The sequence below is a fragment of the Mobula birostris genome, chromosome 17 (assembly GCF_030028105.1).
Source record: "Mobula birostris isolate sMobBir1 chromosome 17, sMobBir1.hap1, whole genome shotgun sequence".
Taxonomy (NCBI): Eukaryota; Metazoa; Chordata; class Chondrichthyes; order Myliobatiformes; family Myliobatidae; genus Mobula; species Mobula birostris.
This window is the reverse complement of record NC_092386.1, coordinates 9,357,198-9,378,998: the sequence shown is the minus strand read 5'-3', so window position 1 is coordinate 9,378,998 and position 21,801 is coordinate 9,357,198. Positions and strand designations below refer to the sequence as shown.

The 21,801-nt window shown below is 38.5% G+C and overlaps 1 protein-coding gene across 1 annotated transcript in view; it reads left to right on the top strand.

Annotated features, from left to right (window-relative positions):
• LOC140211499 (ras GTPase-activating protein 1-like) overlaps positions 1-21,801 on the top strand; it is a 122,435-nt gene that overhangs the window by 89,733 nt on the left and 10,901 nt on the right. The window contains exons 12-19 of the mRNA XM_072281262.1: positions 2,751-2,838; positions 4,953-5,033; positions 7,543-7,700; positions 8,754-8,830; positions 10,461-10,633; positions 11,713-11,872; positions 12,025-12,167; positions 17,666-17,781. Of these exons, the coding sequence (XP_072137363.1) occupies positions 2,751-2,838; positions 4,953-5,033; positions 7,543-7,700; positions 8,754-8,830; positions 10,461-10,633; positions 11,713-11,872; positions 12,025-12,167; positions 17,666-17,781 (996 nt within the window). The remainder of the gene's footprint in view (positions 1-2,750; positions 2,839-4,952; positions 5,034-7,542; positions 7,701-8,753; positions 8,831-10,460; positions 10,634-11,712; positions 11,873-12,024; positions 12,168-17,665; positions 17,782-21,801) is intronic.

Here is a 21,801-nt window from a genome sequence, read left to right as displayed (position 1 = left end):
TTAAGTTAGAAAGAATACAGAAAATATTTGCAAGGGGGTTACCTGGATTGCAGTGCTTCTAATAAGCTTGGACAGGCAGAGTGCAATTTTCCTGAGGCAAAGAAGTCTGAGAGGTAGCATTATAAGGGTATATAAAATTATGAGAGGCTTTGATGGAGCAGATAGGCAGTGTCTGTTTCTCGTGGTAGAGGTGTCGCGAACTATAGGTCATAGATCTCCTCTCTCTATTTAAACCTGAGGGTAAACCTTTACACACAGAATGACTGATATGAGCTGTCAGAGGAAGTAGGAGCATTTCAGAGGCTTCTCAACAGGAATTTAATAATCTTGAATAATAGAATTAATGCAGGGACATGGGATGAGTATATAAGACCATAAATTCACACTCAATTATCTTTCATCCGCACATGAATACAGCCAAATGGAACTGTTCCTCCAGGGCCAAGGTATGAAACACATTGCTGACAGTCACAAACAGCACAAGGCACATATAGCACATATAAGATGGCAATAAACATAGTCAAACAAAAATATAGCCCAAGTCCCTGAGTGACATGTCCTTTAAATTGATGGTGCATGGGTATTGTCAGCAAGAACTAGCAGTTCTCAACAGTCTGTTGACGAGTGTATGCACGCAATCCAGCTTGTTTTCCATAGTGTGAACACTGGAGGGCAGATCAATGGGAACTGCCAGCCCATAATCCAGCATGGACACCATAACACACTGCCTCTGCATCCCCTCTCCTGGACTGCTGAAATTGGCAAGCCAGCAGCATAAGGCCTAGTCCTCGCTATAACTGAGGCCACGTAGCTCCCCTGCTATCAGTCTCGCCAATTAGCCAGTGAACCAGACTTGCAGTATTTTACATTACCAATGTGCAATCGCAAGAAAAACGTCAAAGCCAATCTCTGGCTGTTAGACTTCTCACCACCTTCGCACGCTGACTCTGGTGCCTTTCTGTAACAGGCAATAACATGGTCTACATCAGGTTCAGTTCCCCCGTTATCAGGCAATTCATTAATGGGGTAGACCTGTGGTACTTGAAGTTTCTTAATGTCTAGCAATGTCTTGCAGTCATAAAAGATGTTTAAAACAGAAACATGATGGTTGGCATAGGTGTAGTGGATGAAAGAGCTTGTTTTTATGTTGTACAGCTAGATGACCTTTTTTTGAGCTGCATATTGGACTTTGGAGCATAGAACATAGGAAACACAAATAGCCTAAGTAGTGCAATTTACCTTAACAGTTCAATTTAAATTTTGAAAGTACCTTTAGGAAGTCATTGAATCTGTTTCTATCGGTCTTTAATTCAGTGAATTCCAGATCAAAGTAAGCCATTATGAACATGTTTTCTTATTTCAAATTTGTGTTTGCAGCCTATGAAATGCCATTCTGCCCTTTGTGCCAATGCTTGGTGATAACGGTGCTGTTCTCATGAATCCTGTGACTCCAGATATTAGCCATGGAGTTTATAATATGCCAGATCCAACTATTCTAACTAATTTCCTTTTTTATGCTAAAAGAAAAAGAGAAGAAATTAAATAAAGGAATATAAAATTTTAAACTTGGGGAGCTAAACAGGAGTGTAGAGTTCTCTACTAAGCTCACTAAACTCAAAGCTTACCATTCATATAGAGTAGAATCCAGTTTATCAATATCTTGCCTGCTGAGTTCCTGATGTGCTGTTTGCTGCTTGAATCACTAATTCATGTAGTGCATTACCTAGCCTCGCAAACTCAATGAAACCCATTGTACTGGTTGTGTTTCTTTGAAAATATCCATTCATGCAACCGTCTATGCATCCAGCTATAGGCCCTTCCAGCCATTTGAACTGCACTGCCCAGCAACCCCCAATTTAACCATAGCCAAATCACAGGACAATTTATAATGATCAACTGATCTACTAAGCAGAACATCTTAGGACTGTAGGCAGGTACTGGCCAACCAACCAGACATTGTAATTCTGGACAAGGAACAGAAGAAAGCAAGTAATAAATTTGGCAATCCCAAATGACAGTAACATGAGGAAGAAAGAATGAGAAGCTGAAGAAATACCAGGCTTGAAAGAGCAGACGGAAAGGATATGGAAAGTTAAAGCCAGAATAATCCCAGTGATGATAGGAGCACTTGGAGCCATCGCACCTGGATTGGGAGATTGGCTCCAAGAAATCCCGGGAACATCTGAGATCTCAATCCCGGAGAGTGCACTACTAGCCAACAGCAAGGATATCGCACTGAACCCTCAAGCTCCCAGGTTTCCGGTAGAGAACCTGAGATTGATGGAAAAATACACATACACATCACCCAGAAAGAGTGAAGGGGGGGAAATGTGTATGTATGTGTGTGTACTTGATGGTACATATTTTAAAACATTTAAATAGATGTATTCTAATCCATCATCTTGTCTCTTTCAAATTTGAATATATTTATGTCATTCTCTATTTCTCATGCAAGTACTTTCTTTCTTTCCCCTTTGTTAGCTCTCATCATTTTCATTGTAGAGAAACTTACGATGGTAATAAATAAAATAAGCTCACTAACTATTTGAACTTGCATACTGCTATAGCATTGTTTTATTTTTAATATAGCATCTGAGGTAGTATGCATCTTTGGGGAGTTATTAAATGTATTGGGTTATGATTGTTGCAGTTTTTCTGAAGGTAAATTTGGAGATATTTGCCTTAGTGCAGTGACAGACTGTGCTCCACATCCATGGATTAATTTGTTTATTGTGGTCTTTTTTTCGTAGGCCAAACTGTTTTCAAATAGTAGTGCAGCACTTTAGTGAAGACCAATACATCTTCTATTTTGCAGCCGAAACTCCAGAACAAGCACAGGTAGATTTCATGAATGTTAAATTATTTTAACTTTTAGACCATGTATTAAATGTATAGTATTCTGTCAACACATAGTTAACCACACTTTTCATACCAAAGTCATGGTTGACAATATGTCAATCTTTCGGAGCACTTACTTCTTAAAGTTAAAGTTGTCACCATATAGAACCCTGAGATTCATTTTCTTGCTGGCATTCACAGTAAATACAAGAAACACAATAGAATCAATGAAAGGCCACACCCAACAAGATGGACAACAACCAAAGTATAAAAAAAACGACAACTTGTGTAAATACAAAAAGAAGAAAAAAATTAATAATAAATAAGCAGTAAATATCTAGAACATGAGCTGAAGGGTCCTTGAAAGTGAGTCCTTGTTCAGTGGGAGCAGTTCAATGATGGGGCGAGTGAAGTTATCTGCTTCAAGAGCCTGACAGTTGAGGGGTAATAATTGTTCCTGAACTTGGTGGTGTGAGCCCCAAGGCTCGTGTTCAACCTTCCTAATGGCAGCAGCGAGAAGAGAGCATGGCCTGGTTGGTAGGGGTCCCTGATGATGATGGGGGTCTTTATTGTTGACAAACAAATTGGTATGTTTCAGTTTTATTCATAATAGCAAAATGTTGAAATTGAAAACATAATTTAGATCAACTTTTCATTTAAAAGGTCCTTCTGTGTTCCGTCATTCAAGGATCAATTAGAATGAATTGGGTCACTGCTGAAATTCAACAGGGGAATCTTAGTAACAGCTTGTTCAAAAATAACAGCTCTGTGCAAGAAAATGATGTTGGAAAAGATTGTTCCCTTCCACCAGTTGTACCTTTTTTTTTGATTAAGGGAACTTTTATTTGCATTGAACAACTGCTACTTCAACTTGACTCTCTCTCCCCGGATCAGAGGTACAGTTACATGATTGGTCATACAAGGATATCCTTTGAAACATCCCCCTGTCAACCAGTCAACTCTACCAGCTTTCTAGCTTTTTAATCTGTGATTCATAACCAAACCATGATTATAGATCCTGCTTGTACTAAAACCTTAGGCAATGTGTCCATCTAGCCTTCATTGCAGAACAGTATTATCAAACTGATATGCGTTTAACTTCTCTTAAAGGGCTTTGTTTATCACTTAAAGCAGTTGAATCCCATGAGTTCACCATTGTGATTGCTGTGTCTTTCTAGATTGCCATTTAGTGAGTGAGTGCCCACCTTGTCCTTTCAAAGCATATTCAATGTTTTCAGCAGTTGAGGTTTTGCCGTGCCTGGCTTTCTCTGATATGGCTGTAGTAAAAGATGAAACGGTGCTGTTTGAGCACTTGAACACTAGTAGCAATTGTCTTCTGCCTCCTGAATGTTGAACAGTACAGCACAGGAACAGGCCCTTGAGGCAGCAATGTCCCTGCGGTGAAAAAGAATGCAATAGACATCCATGTCTGTGTATGTAAACAAAAATAAGATCTATAAATGAAGCTCAGCTTATTTGGATGGAAAAAGCAGAAATTAGGAAGAAAATTTGGACTTCAATTAGTGTATCACAAGTTATAAGCATTTAGTCTTTTTATCCAGGACATCATCCTTAGAAAAACCCTAGATTAGGGCCCAGATTACAAAACCTGCCATTTTTATGTTCCATCTGTGAATAACTTAAACTTGCATTGAGGTTAGTTGTGCAACTAAAGAGTAAATCTAGGACATGTAGGGTCTCAACCTGAAACATCAACAGTTCCTCTCCCCCAACAGGTGCTGCTCGACCCGTTGAGTTTTTCCAGCAATTTGGTTTTTGCTCGTGATTTCAGCACCTGCAGTTTCTTGTGCTCACTTGCTAAGATTCGGTTTTGCATCATAATAGTGTTAATAATCAAAGCTATAAATCTATCATGACTCCATCATGCATTATGACAGTGTTCTGAATGATTTTCTTTCACTTAGACCCCTCCTGATCCAAGTTTGTTATTTTGTACAAGAAACATCAGTTTCCTGAACTAATTAACATTGAATGAAGAATAAAATTAGAAATCTAGATATTTAGTTGATTACTTCTTGACATTTGACTAAAATCTGATGTAGCCAGGAATGAGTTAATGTTCTGTTGTGTACAATAAAATGTTTTTATTGTAGGACTGGATGAAATGTCTGCAAGCATTGTGCAATAACTTAAAAAAACCTCTGGCGCCAGCTTCTAATAAACGTCTTCGGCAGGTAAAAGAAAGGAATTATTTTCTTTGCTGTAAATTATATCACAGAAAAGATCAGTTGGTAACACATGGAACTCTGCAAATTACCCTAGTTTGTATTATCATTTTATTAGAATAATAGTTGTGGAGTAACAAGTGCTTAACAATTTCAAATTCATAACTATTTTGTCTTAACTGTAAGAAGTGCAGGCTGTAGAATCCTGTACAAGTCAAACAGATTGTTCCACCAACTTATCATAATTACTTCTGTAGAAACTGATGAAATTTATCTCATTGAAAACAACTTAATGAATAAAATTATTCATTCATTCATTCATTTGTTATGTGCTGTGTCATATTTCGTGGGCAATAGTGGTCTTTCCATGACTATGATTGTTCTTGGGAATTTTTTTTCTACAGAAGTGGTTTGCCATTGCTTTCTTCTGGGCAATGTCGTACAAGATAGGTGACCCCAGTCATTATCAATACTTTTCAGAGATTGTCTGCCTGGCATCAGTGGTCACATAACCAGAATGTGTGATATGCACCAGCTGCTCATATGACCATCTACCACTTGCTCCCATGGCTTCAGGGGTGGGGTGCGAAGCAGGTGCTACACCTTGCCCAAGGGTGACCCACAGACTAGTGGAGGGATAGAACACCTTACACCTCTTTTGGTAGAGACGTATCTCCATCCTGCCATCCAAAGTGCCATTGAGAAAAATGGTGTAGTAGAAAAGAGATATTGTAAAATTAAATAGGATGTCTGGATATTTATAGTGAAATACTGAGTTAAGGATGCATTGTTCGTATAACAATTGAGATAGCCTGTATGTGGTATATTCTGTTTTCTGATTTACAGTGACTGAATAAGTTGACTTTCTCTATTGAGTATAGAACTCCATCAAATACAGGCCCAGAGTTATCAAACATTCTTCATACGTTAAACTTTTCATTCCACAGCTCTTCCTCTGAATCGCCTCCAGGGCCAGCATATCCTTCCTCAGATTTTGGAGCCCAAAATTGATTACGCTATTCTAAATGTGGTCTCAGTAGCACCTTATATTGCCTCAGCAGTACATCCCTGCTTTTGTTCTAGTCATCTGAATTAGGTCAAATTTATCAGGGTTCTGGCTTTCCCAGAAATCTACACTCCCGTGGCCCCCCTCATTGATCTTTCAGAACCCAAAGCCATTCATGAAAGAATTTCACTCAGTAACCAGGCAATCTAACCCAGTTGGCTTGTTCCAACAGAGTTCTATAAAGTGGCAAATCCACTGGTGAATGTGGTTCTTTATTGAATGTGTTAAGGGAGTTAAGAAAGATGTTTAAAGAAAATACTTCGTTTTCTAAGTAGAGATTAAGTACAAGAGCCAAGAATTCTTGATGAACCTTCCAAAAAGGCAGTTTGAAAGCATTTGACTTCAGTCTACCTTTTCGGCTTTTGTTTGTACTTTGAGCAGTTTATCTTTTTTTTGTGTCAGCTGTTCCATTTCACCATGGATGTACACCCATCTACACCTCATTACACATTAGAATTGTCTTGGGATCCCAGCCGAATGCCCACCACCCCTGGTTTCCCTCCAGTACATGCCATACTACTTGGGAGTATTCCACAATCTCAATCCTGAAACTTCCAACTCAATAGCACTCTGGGAGTACCTTCACCAAAAGGACTGCAAAGTTCTTAAAGGTAGCTCCTCCAAGGACAACTGGAGAAAGGTCATAATGTCATAATTGCCATGGACATTCATATCCTGCAAAATGAACAAAAAACCTTTTTGGTACATATTTGTAAGTAATAATTTATTTTAAACCTTCAATTATTTAGAACTGAATGCAGTAATTTGTTTCATTATTTCACATAATTCTGCTCCTAGTATAAATTTACTGACATTCACTGTATTCAAATCTCAGTGAAACCACCATTAGAATGATATACTTTCCACTTTACAAAATGTAGCCTTCTCAGCAGGGTAATGCCTAGTCAACAGTCATTGATGAATTTGCCCTATGGATTAATATGTTGTGAATACGATCAAAATGGAATTTTACAAAATTTTTGATTACATTATGTGTTTTACTTAACATTTTCATTTTATATTTCTTTATGACATTCAGCGCATTTAGTCTGTGCTGATTCTTAGAATCATGTTTCCGATGTTTATTTCCCTGTCAATTTCCTCTGATTTGTGCATCATATTCCCTCCAGCTCTCCTAATTGCAGTAAACACTAGGGATTGTTCAGAATGACTATTTAACATGCACCTCTGTAATGTGGAGGAAAGCTGCATTATTGGGGAAAATCTGTGCAAACTGAAGATAGGTGGGATCGAACCTGTGTTGCCAGAGCTGCAGGATAACAACAATACCTTCTGCATTGTCATATCACTCCTAATTCCTAATTGTATAAAAACATAGAATAATGCAATTATATTTATACAATAAATGGAACTAATTTTATATACTTAAATAATTTGTCTCTGATATAAAGTTACTGTTAGTTTAATGGAAATATTGTTTTCCTCCTTTAGGTCAGCAGTCTGGTTTTGTATGTGGAAGAAGCCCATAAACTACCAGCCAAATATTTCACACACCCTTACTGTAACATCTACTTAAACAGTATTCAGGTGGCAAAAACTAATGCCAGGGAAGGCCAGAATCCTGTATGGACTGAAGAATTCATCTTTGAGTGAGTCTCTTCCTTCAAAATGAAATGCCTGTGGTAAACGTGTTGTAGGAATATGTACAGAGTTTTTGTATTGGTTAGCAAATCTTGTGTCTCTAATATTTGAAGGGATTTGGAGACAGTTTGAAGTGCAATGATAATCGAAAACTATGACGCTCAGTTTTGCAGATGATTTGGTTTATACACATTCCTTCCCAGCCCCTCTCCTTTTCTCATGAAATCGAATTCTGGAGTCATTTATTTTCATCAGAAATGTATGAAATTTGGCACATTGTTTCCTCAGAAAAACAGCACTAAGATAATGTAGCCCTGTATTATACTGCAAAGTCTGGATTGTGAGACAAATCCTAAAATAAAACAAAGGACAAATTCCCTCTATTTCCTGATATTTGCTTGGGCTCTGTCATGTGTTTACCCTTATTAGTTAGATCTTACAAAGTGCAATAACTCTTGCCTATCAGGATTAAACTCCTACTGCCATTTAATCGGCCCAGTTTACCAACTGATCAATGCAAAGCATTCCTCCTTGCTGTCAACAATATCACCAATTTGAACCCCTTAGACTCTTGAGCAACTTTAGATCATTCTACCCAATCCAGATGATGTGTCCATTTTTAAATTAGCTTGCCAATTTTTTGGTATCTCCTCACTAGCTTTGTATCTGTCTATACTTGGGAAATCTATTTTTATTTAAAAATTGAGATGATGTTTTTACCTGTTGAACTATCTGTACTCTGAATTCAATTCACAAACATGCATAGTACTGCATTTCATCCACTTTCTGTTCTTGCACAGTGGTCCAGGCCATACTCTTTGCTGGTCCCTTTCTTTCTCCATAATTGTCACCAGTACAGAGACTGACATAATTTATCATCAGATTGATTTGATAACGTGCCTTTGGACTTTGCTGCTGTATTAAATGGATTCTGTTTGTTTACCTAAATTAGCAACATGCTGTAGATTCAGCAACTTAAAAGAGCATGGCTGCTTAGTATTAATAAGACTATGAAATCAAGCTTGCTTAGTTCTTAATTTCTTTGTCATTTTTTTCCCTAGTGACCTTTCATCAGATATAAACGTATTTGAGATTAGTCTCAGTAACAGAACAAAGAAGAGCAAAGATCCAGATATCTGTAAGTGTATTTGATTAAGTTATCAGATTTACATTAATGCTGCGCCAGTCCTATTTTAGAGTCATAAGCGCCTGCTGAGCTGCCGCCTTGAACCATCTGCAGTCAGTATGGTAAACTGGGCAATTTCAGGATTTTGATTGTGACAATGAAAGAGTTAGGAATGGCAATGTGCTTTCATCATTGCAGAGTATTTATGTGTGAGTGCCAAGTTAGAATCACTGAGATTCATAATGTAGAACAGAAGTATGACTTTGTTGTACCCTGTCCATGCCAATCATCAAGTACCTATCCACATTCATCCCATTGACTGGCACTTAGTCATTTCATCTGAAACCTTTGCAATTCAAGTGATTATCCAGATGCTGCCTCCACCATCGGTCAGTATATTTCTGGTTGCATCTACCCTCTAATGAAAAATTTCTTCCTCAGATCCCCTCTAAAACCCCTTGGTACTCAATTCAAAGTAATACCCTCTAATCTTAGACATTGCTGCCATTTGGGTTAAGTTTCTTATTCTCTACCGTGTCCATGCCTCTCTTAATTTTGTAGATCTCATAGCAAGTCTCCCCTCAGCTTCTTCTGCAAGAAAATAAATTTTGCCTCTCGCCTTGTGACTGAAGCATTCCAATCCATTTAAACTCTTTAAATGTCCTATAATAATTGTAATACAGTACCTTGAGAGAAAATAAGTAAAAAAAAAACTTGCGGGTTTTATTTGTGGCCTTTGAAATGAAAGGGATTGTATTGTACTATTTGCAGCAGGGTTGGAGGTGTGATGTATGAGCATCTGATCTCCTTCCACAAATACTAGCAGCATTGACTCTTCAGACTTTAAGTCTGATCTCTTCCTGGGTATCTTGGACTACTATGACCCAGAAACCTTGCTCCAATTCACTGAAACAGGGTTCAGGCCCTTTAAGCTGGGAGAGTGTGCCTGCAGTGAAAACAGTTGTTCCTTAATCTCAATTCTTTGACTATGCAATGGTCAGTAAGAGATAACTGTATTTCAATCTATTAACTGTTACTCTATCCAGTCTGGTGTTGACTGACATAAGTATTTATCGTATGTTCTGTTTTATTTTTGATTTTTAGTATCCATAGATTTTTTTCTTTGTATGAATTCCTCTCTTGTGCCTTTTCTATCACTTAATGTCTATGTTTCTGTCTTGTTTCACATTTTTTTTTTACCAATTCTCTCTGCAAACGCTGAAATCTGGAGCAACACAATATGCTGGAGGAACTCAGCAGGTCCTGATCCAGGCAACAGTTTCTGTGCTCCAACTGAATCTGCTTGACCTGCTGAGTTCCTCCAGCAAGTTGTGTCGCTGTCTTTGAAGTCTCCCTCATTGCCAATGTACACTGGAGTGGAGACTTACAGCCGCCTCACTAAATAAGTAATGGTAGCATTGTCAGGGATAATATTGCAGTCAAGTAATTTCAGTAACTATATCTGGATAAAAGGATATGGGGTTTAAAACTTCATTTATTAATGGTCCCAGAAACAGAGAAAAAAAAATTGAGGGTGTGGCTAAATGGCTGTCTCTGTGATAAGTTGTAGAAAACCGGAGCACAATTACAATATTTAATTTAAAGTGTATTTTAAGTGAACTAAAAATTTCTAATGTTTCAGTATTTATGCGCTGCCAGTTGAGTAGGCTACAGAAAGGACAGATGATCGATGAATGGTTCCCTCTCAGTTCATATTTTCCACTAAAAGGAATTGAGCCAGGATCTTTACGTGTAAGAGCACGATATTCATTGGAAAAGATAATGCCAGAAGAGGAATACAGTGAGTTTAAAGAGGTATTTTTATTTTTGTTTACAGCACTTTGCATGTTCATAATTTTAATCAACATTAAAAATCAATTGCATTGGCAAAATGCTTAAGAAACTCATTTCTATGTGCCTGTACGGTCAGCAAAGGTGCTGAACATTGGACATGGTCAAAAACAATATTCAAAAGAACACCAATTTCTTCACTATCCAAAGAAGCCTTATGATTTTCTGCATGAAGTTTAATTTTAAGATGTTTAGCCATCAAGTTGTTAAAGTTGCACAATTTAAAAAAAAACAGCATTTATGTAAGGACTTTAAATTGGGGAAAAAAAACCCTAAATAATATATGAATGTTTTAAAAATTGAGAGAAGGATGATAGGGTTTAGAGAGACAGTCCACTGTGTTGAGAAAGTTTCTTTCTCCACTGATCCACTCTGACCTCATGAGTATTTTGAGTCTTTTATAATTTTAATTGAAGTTTGTATTGGAACAGATCACTGGGCTCAATTACTAAATTGGAAAGTTGTTTGAATTCCAGCATCTGATGATTTACCTAGTAAATCATTACATTACGTTTCCAAATTATTACATTTGTGTTCTTCCAGCCAATGTATTTTGCACCAGAAATGTGGCAACATTTGCAGAAGCCCAGCACAATCCTCACTGATCTTGATTAGATGCAAATGACATATTTCACTCTGTTTTGATGTATATATGACAAATAAATCTAATCTTTTTGTTGTGCTATATCAGTTCCATTTCATGGGACCACCTCGCAAGAAAGAAAAGAAATCTTCATTTTCTCAACTACCACTTTAAAATTAAGAATTATATAGTCAAGAAACAAAGATTTCTGTACCTCTACTTTTGTAAACTGGAGCCTAATGGACTTTCAGTCTGCAATATTTGGTCAGTGCCAGGTTCTGTCATCAGCTTTGACTGGATCCATAATCCAGATTTTCATTTTGGACTTTATTCCCTCTATATTTTAAAGTAAACTTAATCTAACAAAGTATTTATATTGAAATAATATATTTCTGTAAATAGATTTAAAAGGTGTATTGCATTTTATTTAATTTCTCATAAAATATTTCACTTGTTTCAGCTTATTCTTCAGAAAGAATTTCATGTGATATATGCATTGTCTCACGTCTGTGGCCAGGATCGCACATTACTGGCCACCATTCTGCTACGAATTTTTCGGCATGAGAAGCTTGAATCAATGTTATTACGGATATTAAATGACAGGGAAATCAGCATGGAAGGTGGGTCTGTTTGTACCCAAATCATTATAGTCAACTTGTTCCTTATATATTTATTTAATTTGAACCATAGAATTAAGTTTTATGTATGTAAACCATTCTTTCCATTTTTATGGTTCTTTAACAATTTTAACATTGATTTTATTTCCCCCAAGATGAATCTACTACGCTTTTCCGTGCCACAACTTTGTCAAGCACACTTATGGAACAATACATGAAATCAACAGCAACACCGTTTATCCATCATGCTCTGAAAGAAACCATTCTAAAGATAATGGAGAGTAAACAATCATGTGAGGTACGTTAATTGACATAGTAAAGATTAGTGACAAGAGCTACAACAATTTACTTATTTTGGTACCCTATTTAAAGTATAATTTTGATATTAATGAGAAACATATCCATCTGTGCATCTAGCCAAACTTCCCACCCCTTTTCCCACTCTCTCCTTCCCTGCGCATTGCCTCCCTCTGGTGCTCCTCCCCACTGTTCCTCTTTTACCAGTCAACTCCCTAGCTCTTCACTTCATCCCTCCCCCTCCAGGTTTCACATATCACCTGGTGGTTCACTCTCCCCTCACCCCGCCTTTTAAATCTACTCCCATAACTGGCTCTTTAGGTTTTATCAATAATGATTAGAAATTGAATTATTATAGATACCCTACCCACAAAGATTGTGACAACTCTATAGGAGCTGTTGGTGTAAAATCAACTTTTTTAAAATGTCAAATATTGCATTGGAGTTGAACCTCTAACATTGGCATAATTGTGAAATAGAGCAAACAGTGTTTGAATTTAATGCCAAATTTCTGTGAGCATAAAAACATAATTCTATTATGTATTACCAGGATTATAAATGATTAGCTTTAACTGTTTATAATCACTTTGACATTCTTACAATGATAACTTTTTCATCTAAGCAAGGTATTTGCATATGAACATAAATATTGTTTCCCAGTGGTTTTGTCTGTCATCACATAACAAGCAATCTCCTCAAGCTGAGCAACATCTGGGAAGAAAGGTTAATGTTTCAGGTTGATACCCTGCATTAGGGCTGAGAGTGGAGAGGCAAATTGGCTGGTATAGAGCAGGGAAGGGGAGTGATGAGACAGGAGCCCAAAGTGATTGATGGATAGGGAAGGGTGTCATATGACAAGACAGGTTGTGCTACAATGGGAAGGAGAGCAGGTATGGAGCTGGGAGACTGTGGTAGGCCAATGATAGATGGAAAGAGGGATATGAGCAAACAAGTAGGCAGGTAAAATGCAGTGGGGGAAGAGGAATTGTGAAGATGGGACACAGCTTTTGGTGGGAGATGAGCAGGAACACAAAGGGCTACCAAAGCTGGACTCTGAAAGTAAAGGAGGTGAAAATGGAGAGAGAGAAACGGCAGTTGGAACCAAAGTTCAAAGTAAGTTTATTATCAAAGTGTAAGTCATCATAAACAACTCTGAGATGCATTTTCTTGCGGGCAATCACAGTAAATGCAACAAACAAGTCAAGTCGCTTTTATTGTCATTTCAACCATAACTGCTGGTACAGTACTCAGTAAAAATAAAACAATGTTCCTCCAGGACCATGGTGCTATGTGAAGCAACGCACAACTACACTAGACTTCAGACCTACACTGGACTACATAAAGTGCACAAAACAGTGCAAGACAGTACAATAATTAATAAACAAGACAATGGGCACAGTAAAGGACAAATTACAATATAATAAATGATGTAAGTGTAAACAATGTTTTAGCAGGAATTGAGAAAGAAATGAGCAAAAATTGCAAAGGGAATGGAGTGGTTTTCAGTTGTGTGTGTGTGTGTGTGTGTGTGTGTAGGTTGGTGTCAGACTAGACTCTGGGAATTGAGAAGTCTGTGGCTTGGGGGAAGAAACTGTTACACAGTCTGGTCGTGAGAGCCCGAATGCTTCAGTACCTTTTGCCAGATGGCAGGAGGGAGAAGAGTTTGTATGAGGGGTGCGTGGGGTCCTTCACAATGCTGTTAGCTTTGCGGATGCAGCGTGTGACGGTGATGGAAATGTCTGTAATAGCGGGAAGCGAGACCCCAATGATCACTTCAGGTGACCTCACTATCCGCTGCAGGTTCTTGCAATCCGAAACACAATAGAATCAATGAAAAACTGCACTCTACAGTACAGACAAGAAAACAAACAATAAACTGCAATACAAAAAAGAGAGAGAAAATAATAATAAATAAGTGATAAATATCAAGAACATGAGATAGGGGCCACAGCTCACCTGATAACATCAGGTGTCTGGTGAATATTATGTGGTCGGTGGCCGATAATCAGTCACCTGTAGTACTATCTCACTTGATGCTGAAAAGGCATTTGATCGGGTGGAATGGGGCTATCTGTTTAAGATTCTTCAATTTTTTTGATTTGGACCCATCTTTTTAAAATGGATTAGACTGTTATATAATAACCCTGAAGGAGCGGTTCAAACTAGGGATTACATTTCACCTTACTTCTCTCCTAGAAGGGGTACCTGACAGCGTTCTCCACTTTCCCCAATGTTGTTCTGTCTAGCTTTGGAGCCCCTGGCAGCAGCTATCAGAGAGAATGAGAACTTTATAGGGGTATCTGTGGGAGGACAGGTACATAAACTGATGTTTTATGCGGATGATATTTTATTATTTGTGTTGGACCCTGGTCAGTCGGTGCCATGTCTTTTTAACATTATAAAGTCTTACTCTAGATTCTCTGGTTATAAGGTCGATTGGACAAAATCAGAAGCACTACCATTGACTGCATATTGCCCTGCATCTGCTTTTCACCCAGGCCAATTTCACTGGCCAAAGAAGGGTATACGATATTTAGGTATTAACTTTCCCCCTCAGTTGAAGTATTTAGTAAAGATAAATTTTGATCCATTATTGCAGAGAATTTCATGTGATGTAGACAGATGGTCATCATTGTATTTGTCAACGTTGGGAAAAGTAGATGCCTTGAAGATGAATCGCATTCCAAAGGTTAATTATCTATTCCGATCATTACCAGTGCAAATACCATTAACATATTTTAAGCAATTTGATAAAATAACTAAGGCTTTTATTTGGAATGGTAAATGCCCACGCTTAAACTTTAATAAATTACAACTGCCAGTTGAAAGGGGGGGGCTTAGGTTTGCCAAAGTTAATATTATTACTATGCCTTTACTCTTAAACATTTAGTACATTGGTCTCTCCCTCCGGAGAGAGCACCTCCTTGGTATTGTGTTGAATGTTCTGCTCTTCCTCCCATCCCTCCATTACAATGTTTGTCTATCAAGTTACCTCCCGAGGCAAAGTCTCACCCAATTATATCACATATGCATTTGTTCTAGAATAAGATAGCCAGATTACTTAAACTTAATCCATATTTGAATGAAGCCTCATGTATCTGGATGAATCCAAAGTTGTGTATTGATAAGTTCCCTTTCTTCTGGAGGGAATGGCAAGGGAAAGGCATAATTAAATTGGGAGATCTTTATTATAATGGTGATAGTTTAAAATCTTTTGATCAATTAATCCAACGGTATGATATTTCTAGGTCACAATTTTGGAGATATCTCTAACTGCATCATTTGCTACATACAACTTTTGGTTCTACACAGCAACCCTCACAAGTTGCTACGATATTGTCTACTGGCTGCATATGGTAAAGGTCACGAAGCTTCAACATTATTATTCAGTTTTAACACAAATCTCTGGGAACAAAATTCTGTTGGGTCTTAAAAGAGCATGGGAGAAAGACCTGAGTGTGACTTTTGAGACAAAAGAGCGGAACAAAATTTGCAAAAATGTCAAAACAATGTCAAGAGACCTGAGGGTGCGCCTTATTCAGTTTAGGATTCTACACAGTTTTTATTGGACTCCAGCAAGGTGACATAGATCAGGGTTGAAAAACACCCCTGAATGCTGGCACTGTGAGGTGGATACTCAGTACATGTGCTCTGGTCCTGTCCCAGGATTCAAGAATTTTGGATTATGATACATAAGTATATTGGTGAAGTGTCAGGTATTCAACTCCCTTTCTGCCCTAGACTTTTTGGCTTGGGAGACACACTTGGGTGACTTGGCCATAAACACTCTCAAAATTGGATCAAGATAAGTATAATGGTAGGAAGACAAATTATACTTAGAGGTTGGAGGAACTTGGGACCATCGTTTCAGGAGTGGATCTATACACAAATGGGGCAAATATTTAGGTTTCCTGGGGGGGGGGGAGAATAGTGGTGAAGCATATTGCTGAATGGCAGCCTTTTCTGTTATTAGAGGTGTAAATAGACACACATGGTTATTATATTGATATTTATTTCTGCCATGTTTTTATTTTATGGAAAATTTTATGTTTTGTAAGCCATGATTTACATAATTCCTACACTGACTCAAGAGTTCGGGGTTAAAACATTTTATAGAAATAAAATTTTTAAAAAAAGAACATGAGATAAACAGTACTTGAAAGTGAGTCCATAGATTTTGAGAACAGTTCAGTGATGGGCAACCTCTCTGGTTCAAGAGCCTGATGGTTGAGAGTAATAACTGTTCTTGAACTTGGTGGTGTGAGTACTGAGGCTCCCGTAGCACCTCCTGATGACAGCAAGAAGAAGTGAGCAAGGCCTGGATGGTGGCTGATGATGGATGCTGCTTTCCTATGACATTGCTCTATGTAAATGTGCTAGATGGTGGACAGGGCTTTATCAGAACCCAAGTTCCACATGGAAGGTAATGACGACAGACGTTACATCTCCTTTGACTGCAGGGAAAGTGCCAGGGGCCAGGGAGAGGTGGAGTTCAGGAGGGATGAGCAGATAATAGTCAGTGTATTCCCTGCAGAAGACAGGAAGCGGTAGAGAGATGTGTTTGGTAGTAGGATTTCATTGCAACTGGCAGAAATGACAAAGGATGCTATGCAGAAAGTGGTGATAAGTTGAAAGGTGAGGACTAAGGGAACTGTTCTGTCTGGAGGGAAGAGTGGTAAGAGTAGAATTGTGAGAACCAGAGGAGAGCAGGCTTCATGAACCACTGCTGAAGGGGAGGCCATGCTTCCTGAAGAAAAAGAACATTCCAGAATGGAAAGCCACATATTGAGAGTAGATATGGTGGAGATGGAAAAACTGGGAGAAAGAAATGACGAGAGACAGTGAGGGAAGAGGTTTTGTTGCTGTGGGAAGCAGTGGGTTAATAGCAAGTATCTGTGCTGACTACAGCATTAAAGTGGCAAAGGTGACTAAAATTGAGTTCTTCGTGGATACAGGACGCGACACCAATGTTATGGAGAAAGAGTTGGGGAGACATACCAACAAATGTTTATAACAGGGTCTGTAAAATGTGGCCCAAAAAAAAAAACATGTATAGCTAGGCCCTTACTGGTGTCCATGGCTACACCATGTCTCAGAGACTAGCTTTGGTAGCTCTTTGTCTTCTTGAATATCTCCCTCCAGCAGCTGTCTCCCATCTTCACACTCCCCTTTCCCCACCTACCTCTCAATATGTATTCTCTCACTCTCATCTTCCACCTCTCCTCAGTCCACCAATTGACTCGGGCTCCTGTCTCACGGATCCTGTTCCTCTCTTTATACTGGCCATCCTGCCTCTCTACACTGTCCTGATGCATGGTTTCAACAATTCCTTTCCTCCATCAGATGCTGCTCAACCCATTGAGTTCCGTTAGCAGATTGTTTGTTGCTCCAGATTCCAGGTGTCTGTTGTCACATAATATGGAAAGCCTCTGCCTGACTGCTGAGTTCCTCCATCCAGCATTTTGTGTGTGTTAATATGGAAACCTATTTGTTTTTCAGCTAAATCCTTCTAAACTTGAAAAAAATGAAGATGTGAACACTAATTTGACACACCTATTAAGTCTCCTGTCTGAATTGGTGGAAAAAATTTTTATGGCTGCAGAAGAACTGCCTCAGTAAGTAATGAAAATATATCCATTTAAAATAAGATTGGAATACAGATACAGTGGATTCCGGTTACTTGGGACACATCGGGACCAGTCCATTTTGGCCCAATCAAGCAGCTGTCCAATTAGCTGAAACTTCATGGAAATTGTTTTTTAAAAAAAAATACAAACAACTACCATTTAACTGAGTAACAGTATGTATTGAAATGAAATACAGAACAAATTAGAACACTACCAATGCTGCTACAGTACAAAAACCTATTTACTAGTTCTTAATGGTTATCACCAGAGGAGTTCATCCAGTCTATGCTGCATAGTGTCCCAAATAAATGGAGGGAACCCTGGCTATTTTCTTGATTATTTTTTGTTCTTTAAGAGTTGTCTCAAATAAGTGACTGCCCTGATTTAACTGATGGCCCAATTAACAGGAATCCACTGTGTCTTTAATTTGTTTTAATCTGTTGCAATGATCTTGAGCTTTCCAACCAGAAAGGTGAGAGAAATAGATACAGTGGCATGCAAAAGTTTGGGCACCCCTGGTCAAAATTTCTGTTACTGTGAATAGCTAAGCGAGTAAAAGATGACCTGATTTCCAAAAGGCATAGAGTTAAAGATGACACATTTCTTTAACATTTTAAGCAAGATTACTTTTTTATTTCCATCTTTTACAGTTTCAAAATAACAAAAAAGGAAAAGGGCCTAAATCAAATGTTTGGGCACCCTGCACGGTCAGTACTTAGTAACACCCCCTTTGGCAAGTATCACAGCTTGTAAACGCTTTCTGTAGCTAGCTAAAAGTCTTTCAATTCTTGTTTGGGGGATTTTCACACATTCTTCCTTGCAAAAGGCTTCTAGTTCTGTGAGATTCTTGGGCCATCTTGCATGCACTGCTCTTTTGAGGTCTATCCACAGATTTTCGATGATGTTTAGGTCAGGGGACTTTGAGGGCCATGGAAAAACCTTCAGCATGCGCCTCTTGAGGTACTCCATTGTGGATTTTGAGATGTGTTTAGGATCATTATCCTGTTGTAGAAGCCATCCTCTTTTCATCTTCGGCTTTTTTACAGACGGTGTGATGTTTGCTTCTAAAATTTGCTGGTATTTAATTGAATTCATTCTTCCCTCTACCAGTGAAATGTTCCCTGTGCCACTGGCTGCAACACAAGCCCAAAGCATGATCGATCCACCCCTGTGCTTAACAGTTGGAGAGGTGTTCTTTTCATGAAATTCTGCACCCTTTTTTCTCCAAACATACCTTTGCTCACTGCGGCCAAAAAGTTCTATTTTAACTTCATCAGTCCACAGGACATGTTTCCAAAATGCATCAGGCTTGTTCAGATGTTCCTTTGCAAACTTCTGATGCTGAATTTTGTGATGATGATGCAGGAAAGGTTTTCTTTTGATGACTCTTTGTTGAAGGTCATATTTCTGCAGGTGTCGCTGCACAGTAGAACAGTGCACCACCACTCCAGAGTCTGCTAAATCTTCCTGAAGGTCTTTTGCAGTCAAACAGGGGTTTTGATTTGCCTTTCTAGCAATCCTACCAGCAGTTCTCTCAGAAAGTTTTCTCGGTCTTCCAGACCTCAACTTGATCTCCACCATTCCTGTTAACTGCCATTTCTTAATTACATTACGAACTGAGGTTACAGCTACCTGAAAATGCTTTGCTATCTTCTTATAGTCTTCTCCTGCTTTGTGTACATCATTTATTTTAATTTTCAGAGTGTTAGGCAGCTGCTTAGAGGAGCCCATGGCTGCTGATTGTTGGGAGAAGGTTTGAGGAGTTAGGGTATTTATAGAGCTTTGAAATTTGCATCACCTGGCCTTTCCTAACGATGACTGTGAACAAGCCATAGCCCTAACAAGCTAATTAAGGTCTGAGACCTTGGTAAAAGTTATCTGAGAGCTCAAATCTCTTGGGGTGCCCAAACTTTTGTATGGTGCTCCTTTCCTTTTTTCACTCTAAAATTGTACAAAACAAAAATAGTACACATATCTTGCTTGAAATGTTGAAAAGAATGTTTCATCTTTAACTTTATGACTTTTGGAGATCAGTTCGTCTTCTACTCACAGTATTCACAGTAACAAATTTTGACTGGGGTGCCCAAGCTTTTGCATACCACTGTAAGTATGTAACATGGACAATTGCGATCTCTAGCAAAAAAAATCCTGTGACGGTTGTATTTTCTTGTGTCTGTTTATCATTAGGAACGTTCTTTATGTACATGAATGTAATTTTTCAGCCTTGCAATGTGCATTGTCTCCATTTCTACTTCCTCGTAACAGAAATGACATCAGTTTAACTTCTTTAAAGGTTGGTCTTTCCATGAGGTGTGTCTACAGCAGACTAACCTGTCTTTTTATCCTGTTACCATTCCCCATCAGAACCTTCTTGGACATTGTAAACATATTGATCACAGTCCCACACTGTATTTCTCTCCAAAATTAAACCTTGGAATTAATTATCTACTTGTAGATACTTGTATTAATATCCCAACTCTCATTCTGGAGATTAAAAAGCACCTGCTTCTTTAAGAGATGGCTGTAGTTTCCTCTAATAGTGTTGTCCAATCTCTAGTTACCTGTTCAGTGATGTGAGATGATAGAATGGTTTCTATGTTGTACCTGCAGAGTTACCCAAAAATTATTCTGTAAAGAATAACACCGATGTCAGTCAGTGATGAAACATTGAATCAACTTCCACCTGATAGTATCAAACATCACTTCAGCACTTTTGCCACTGCCTTTCTTGCCTAAGAATACCCAATATCTGGACTTTTCCTTCGCTGAATGTTTGGAAACACTTTGAGTAATCTCTAGTTATCAAACTGTAAAGCAAAACAAATCTGCTGGCTGTGGAACGTTAAAATTTTTAAATTGCCAGAAATGAGCATCAGATTGTCATCCTGTACCATTAATTGTTTCCCTGTCCACAAATTCTGCACCTTTCTCTCTGGGCATCATTTTAGACCAAGAAATAGCAGCAGAATTGGGCCATCTGGCCCATCGAGTCTTCTCTGCCATTTCATCAAGGTTGATCCATTTTTCCTCTCATCCCCAATCTCTTGCCTTTCCCCGTATCCCTTCATGCCCTGACCAGTCAAGAATCTATCAACCTCTACCTTAAATATACATAAAGATTTGACCTCCACATCTGCCTGTGGCAATGAATTCCAGATTCACCACTCTGGCGAAAGAAATTCCTTCTCATCTCCGTTCTAAAAGGATGCCGCTCTATTCTAAAGCTCTCTATTCTTAGACTGTCCCACCATAGGAAACATCCTCTCCACACCTACTTTTAACAACAAGGCCTTTCACCATTGGATAGGTTTTAATGGAAGTCGCCCTTTATTCTTCTGAATTCTAGTGATACAAGCCCAAAGCCATCAGATCCTCTTCATATGACAAGCCATTCAATCCTGGAATCATTTTTGTGAACCTCCTTTGAGCCCTCTGCAGTTTCAGCACAACCTTTCTAAGAAAAGGGGTCCAAAACTGCTCACAATACTCCAAAATCACCAGTGCTTTTTAAAGTCTCAACATTATGTCCTTGCTATAATATTCTAGTCCTCTTAAAATGAATGCTAAGATTGCATTTGCCTTCTTCACTACTAACTCAACCTGCAAATAAACCTTTAGGGAATTCTGCACAAGGACTCCCAAATCACTTTGCGTCTCAGTTTTTTGTATTTTTCTCCATTTAGAAAAGAATCAACCCTTTCATTCTTCTACTAAAGCGCATGACCATACACTTCTCAGCACTGTATTCCATATGCCATTTCTTTGCCCATTCTCCTAATCTTAATCCTTCTGTAGTCCCTCTACTTCCTCAAATGTTGGGGCAACATCCTCCCACATGTCTCTTCCTTATTACTTGTACATGGCGACGGAGACGCAACATAAATTTTTACTCCCTCATGTTATGAGAGGATGTAAAAAAATTTTAATTCAGAACTACCTGCCCTTCCACCTATCTTCATATCGTCTGCAAACTTTGCAACAAAGCCATCCATTCCATCACCCCTGTGG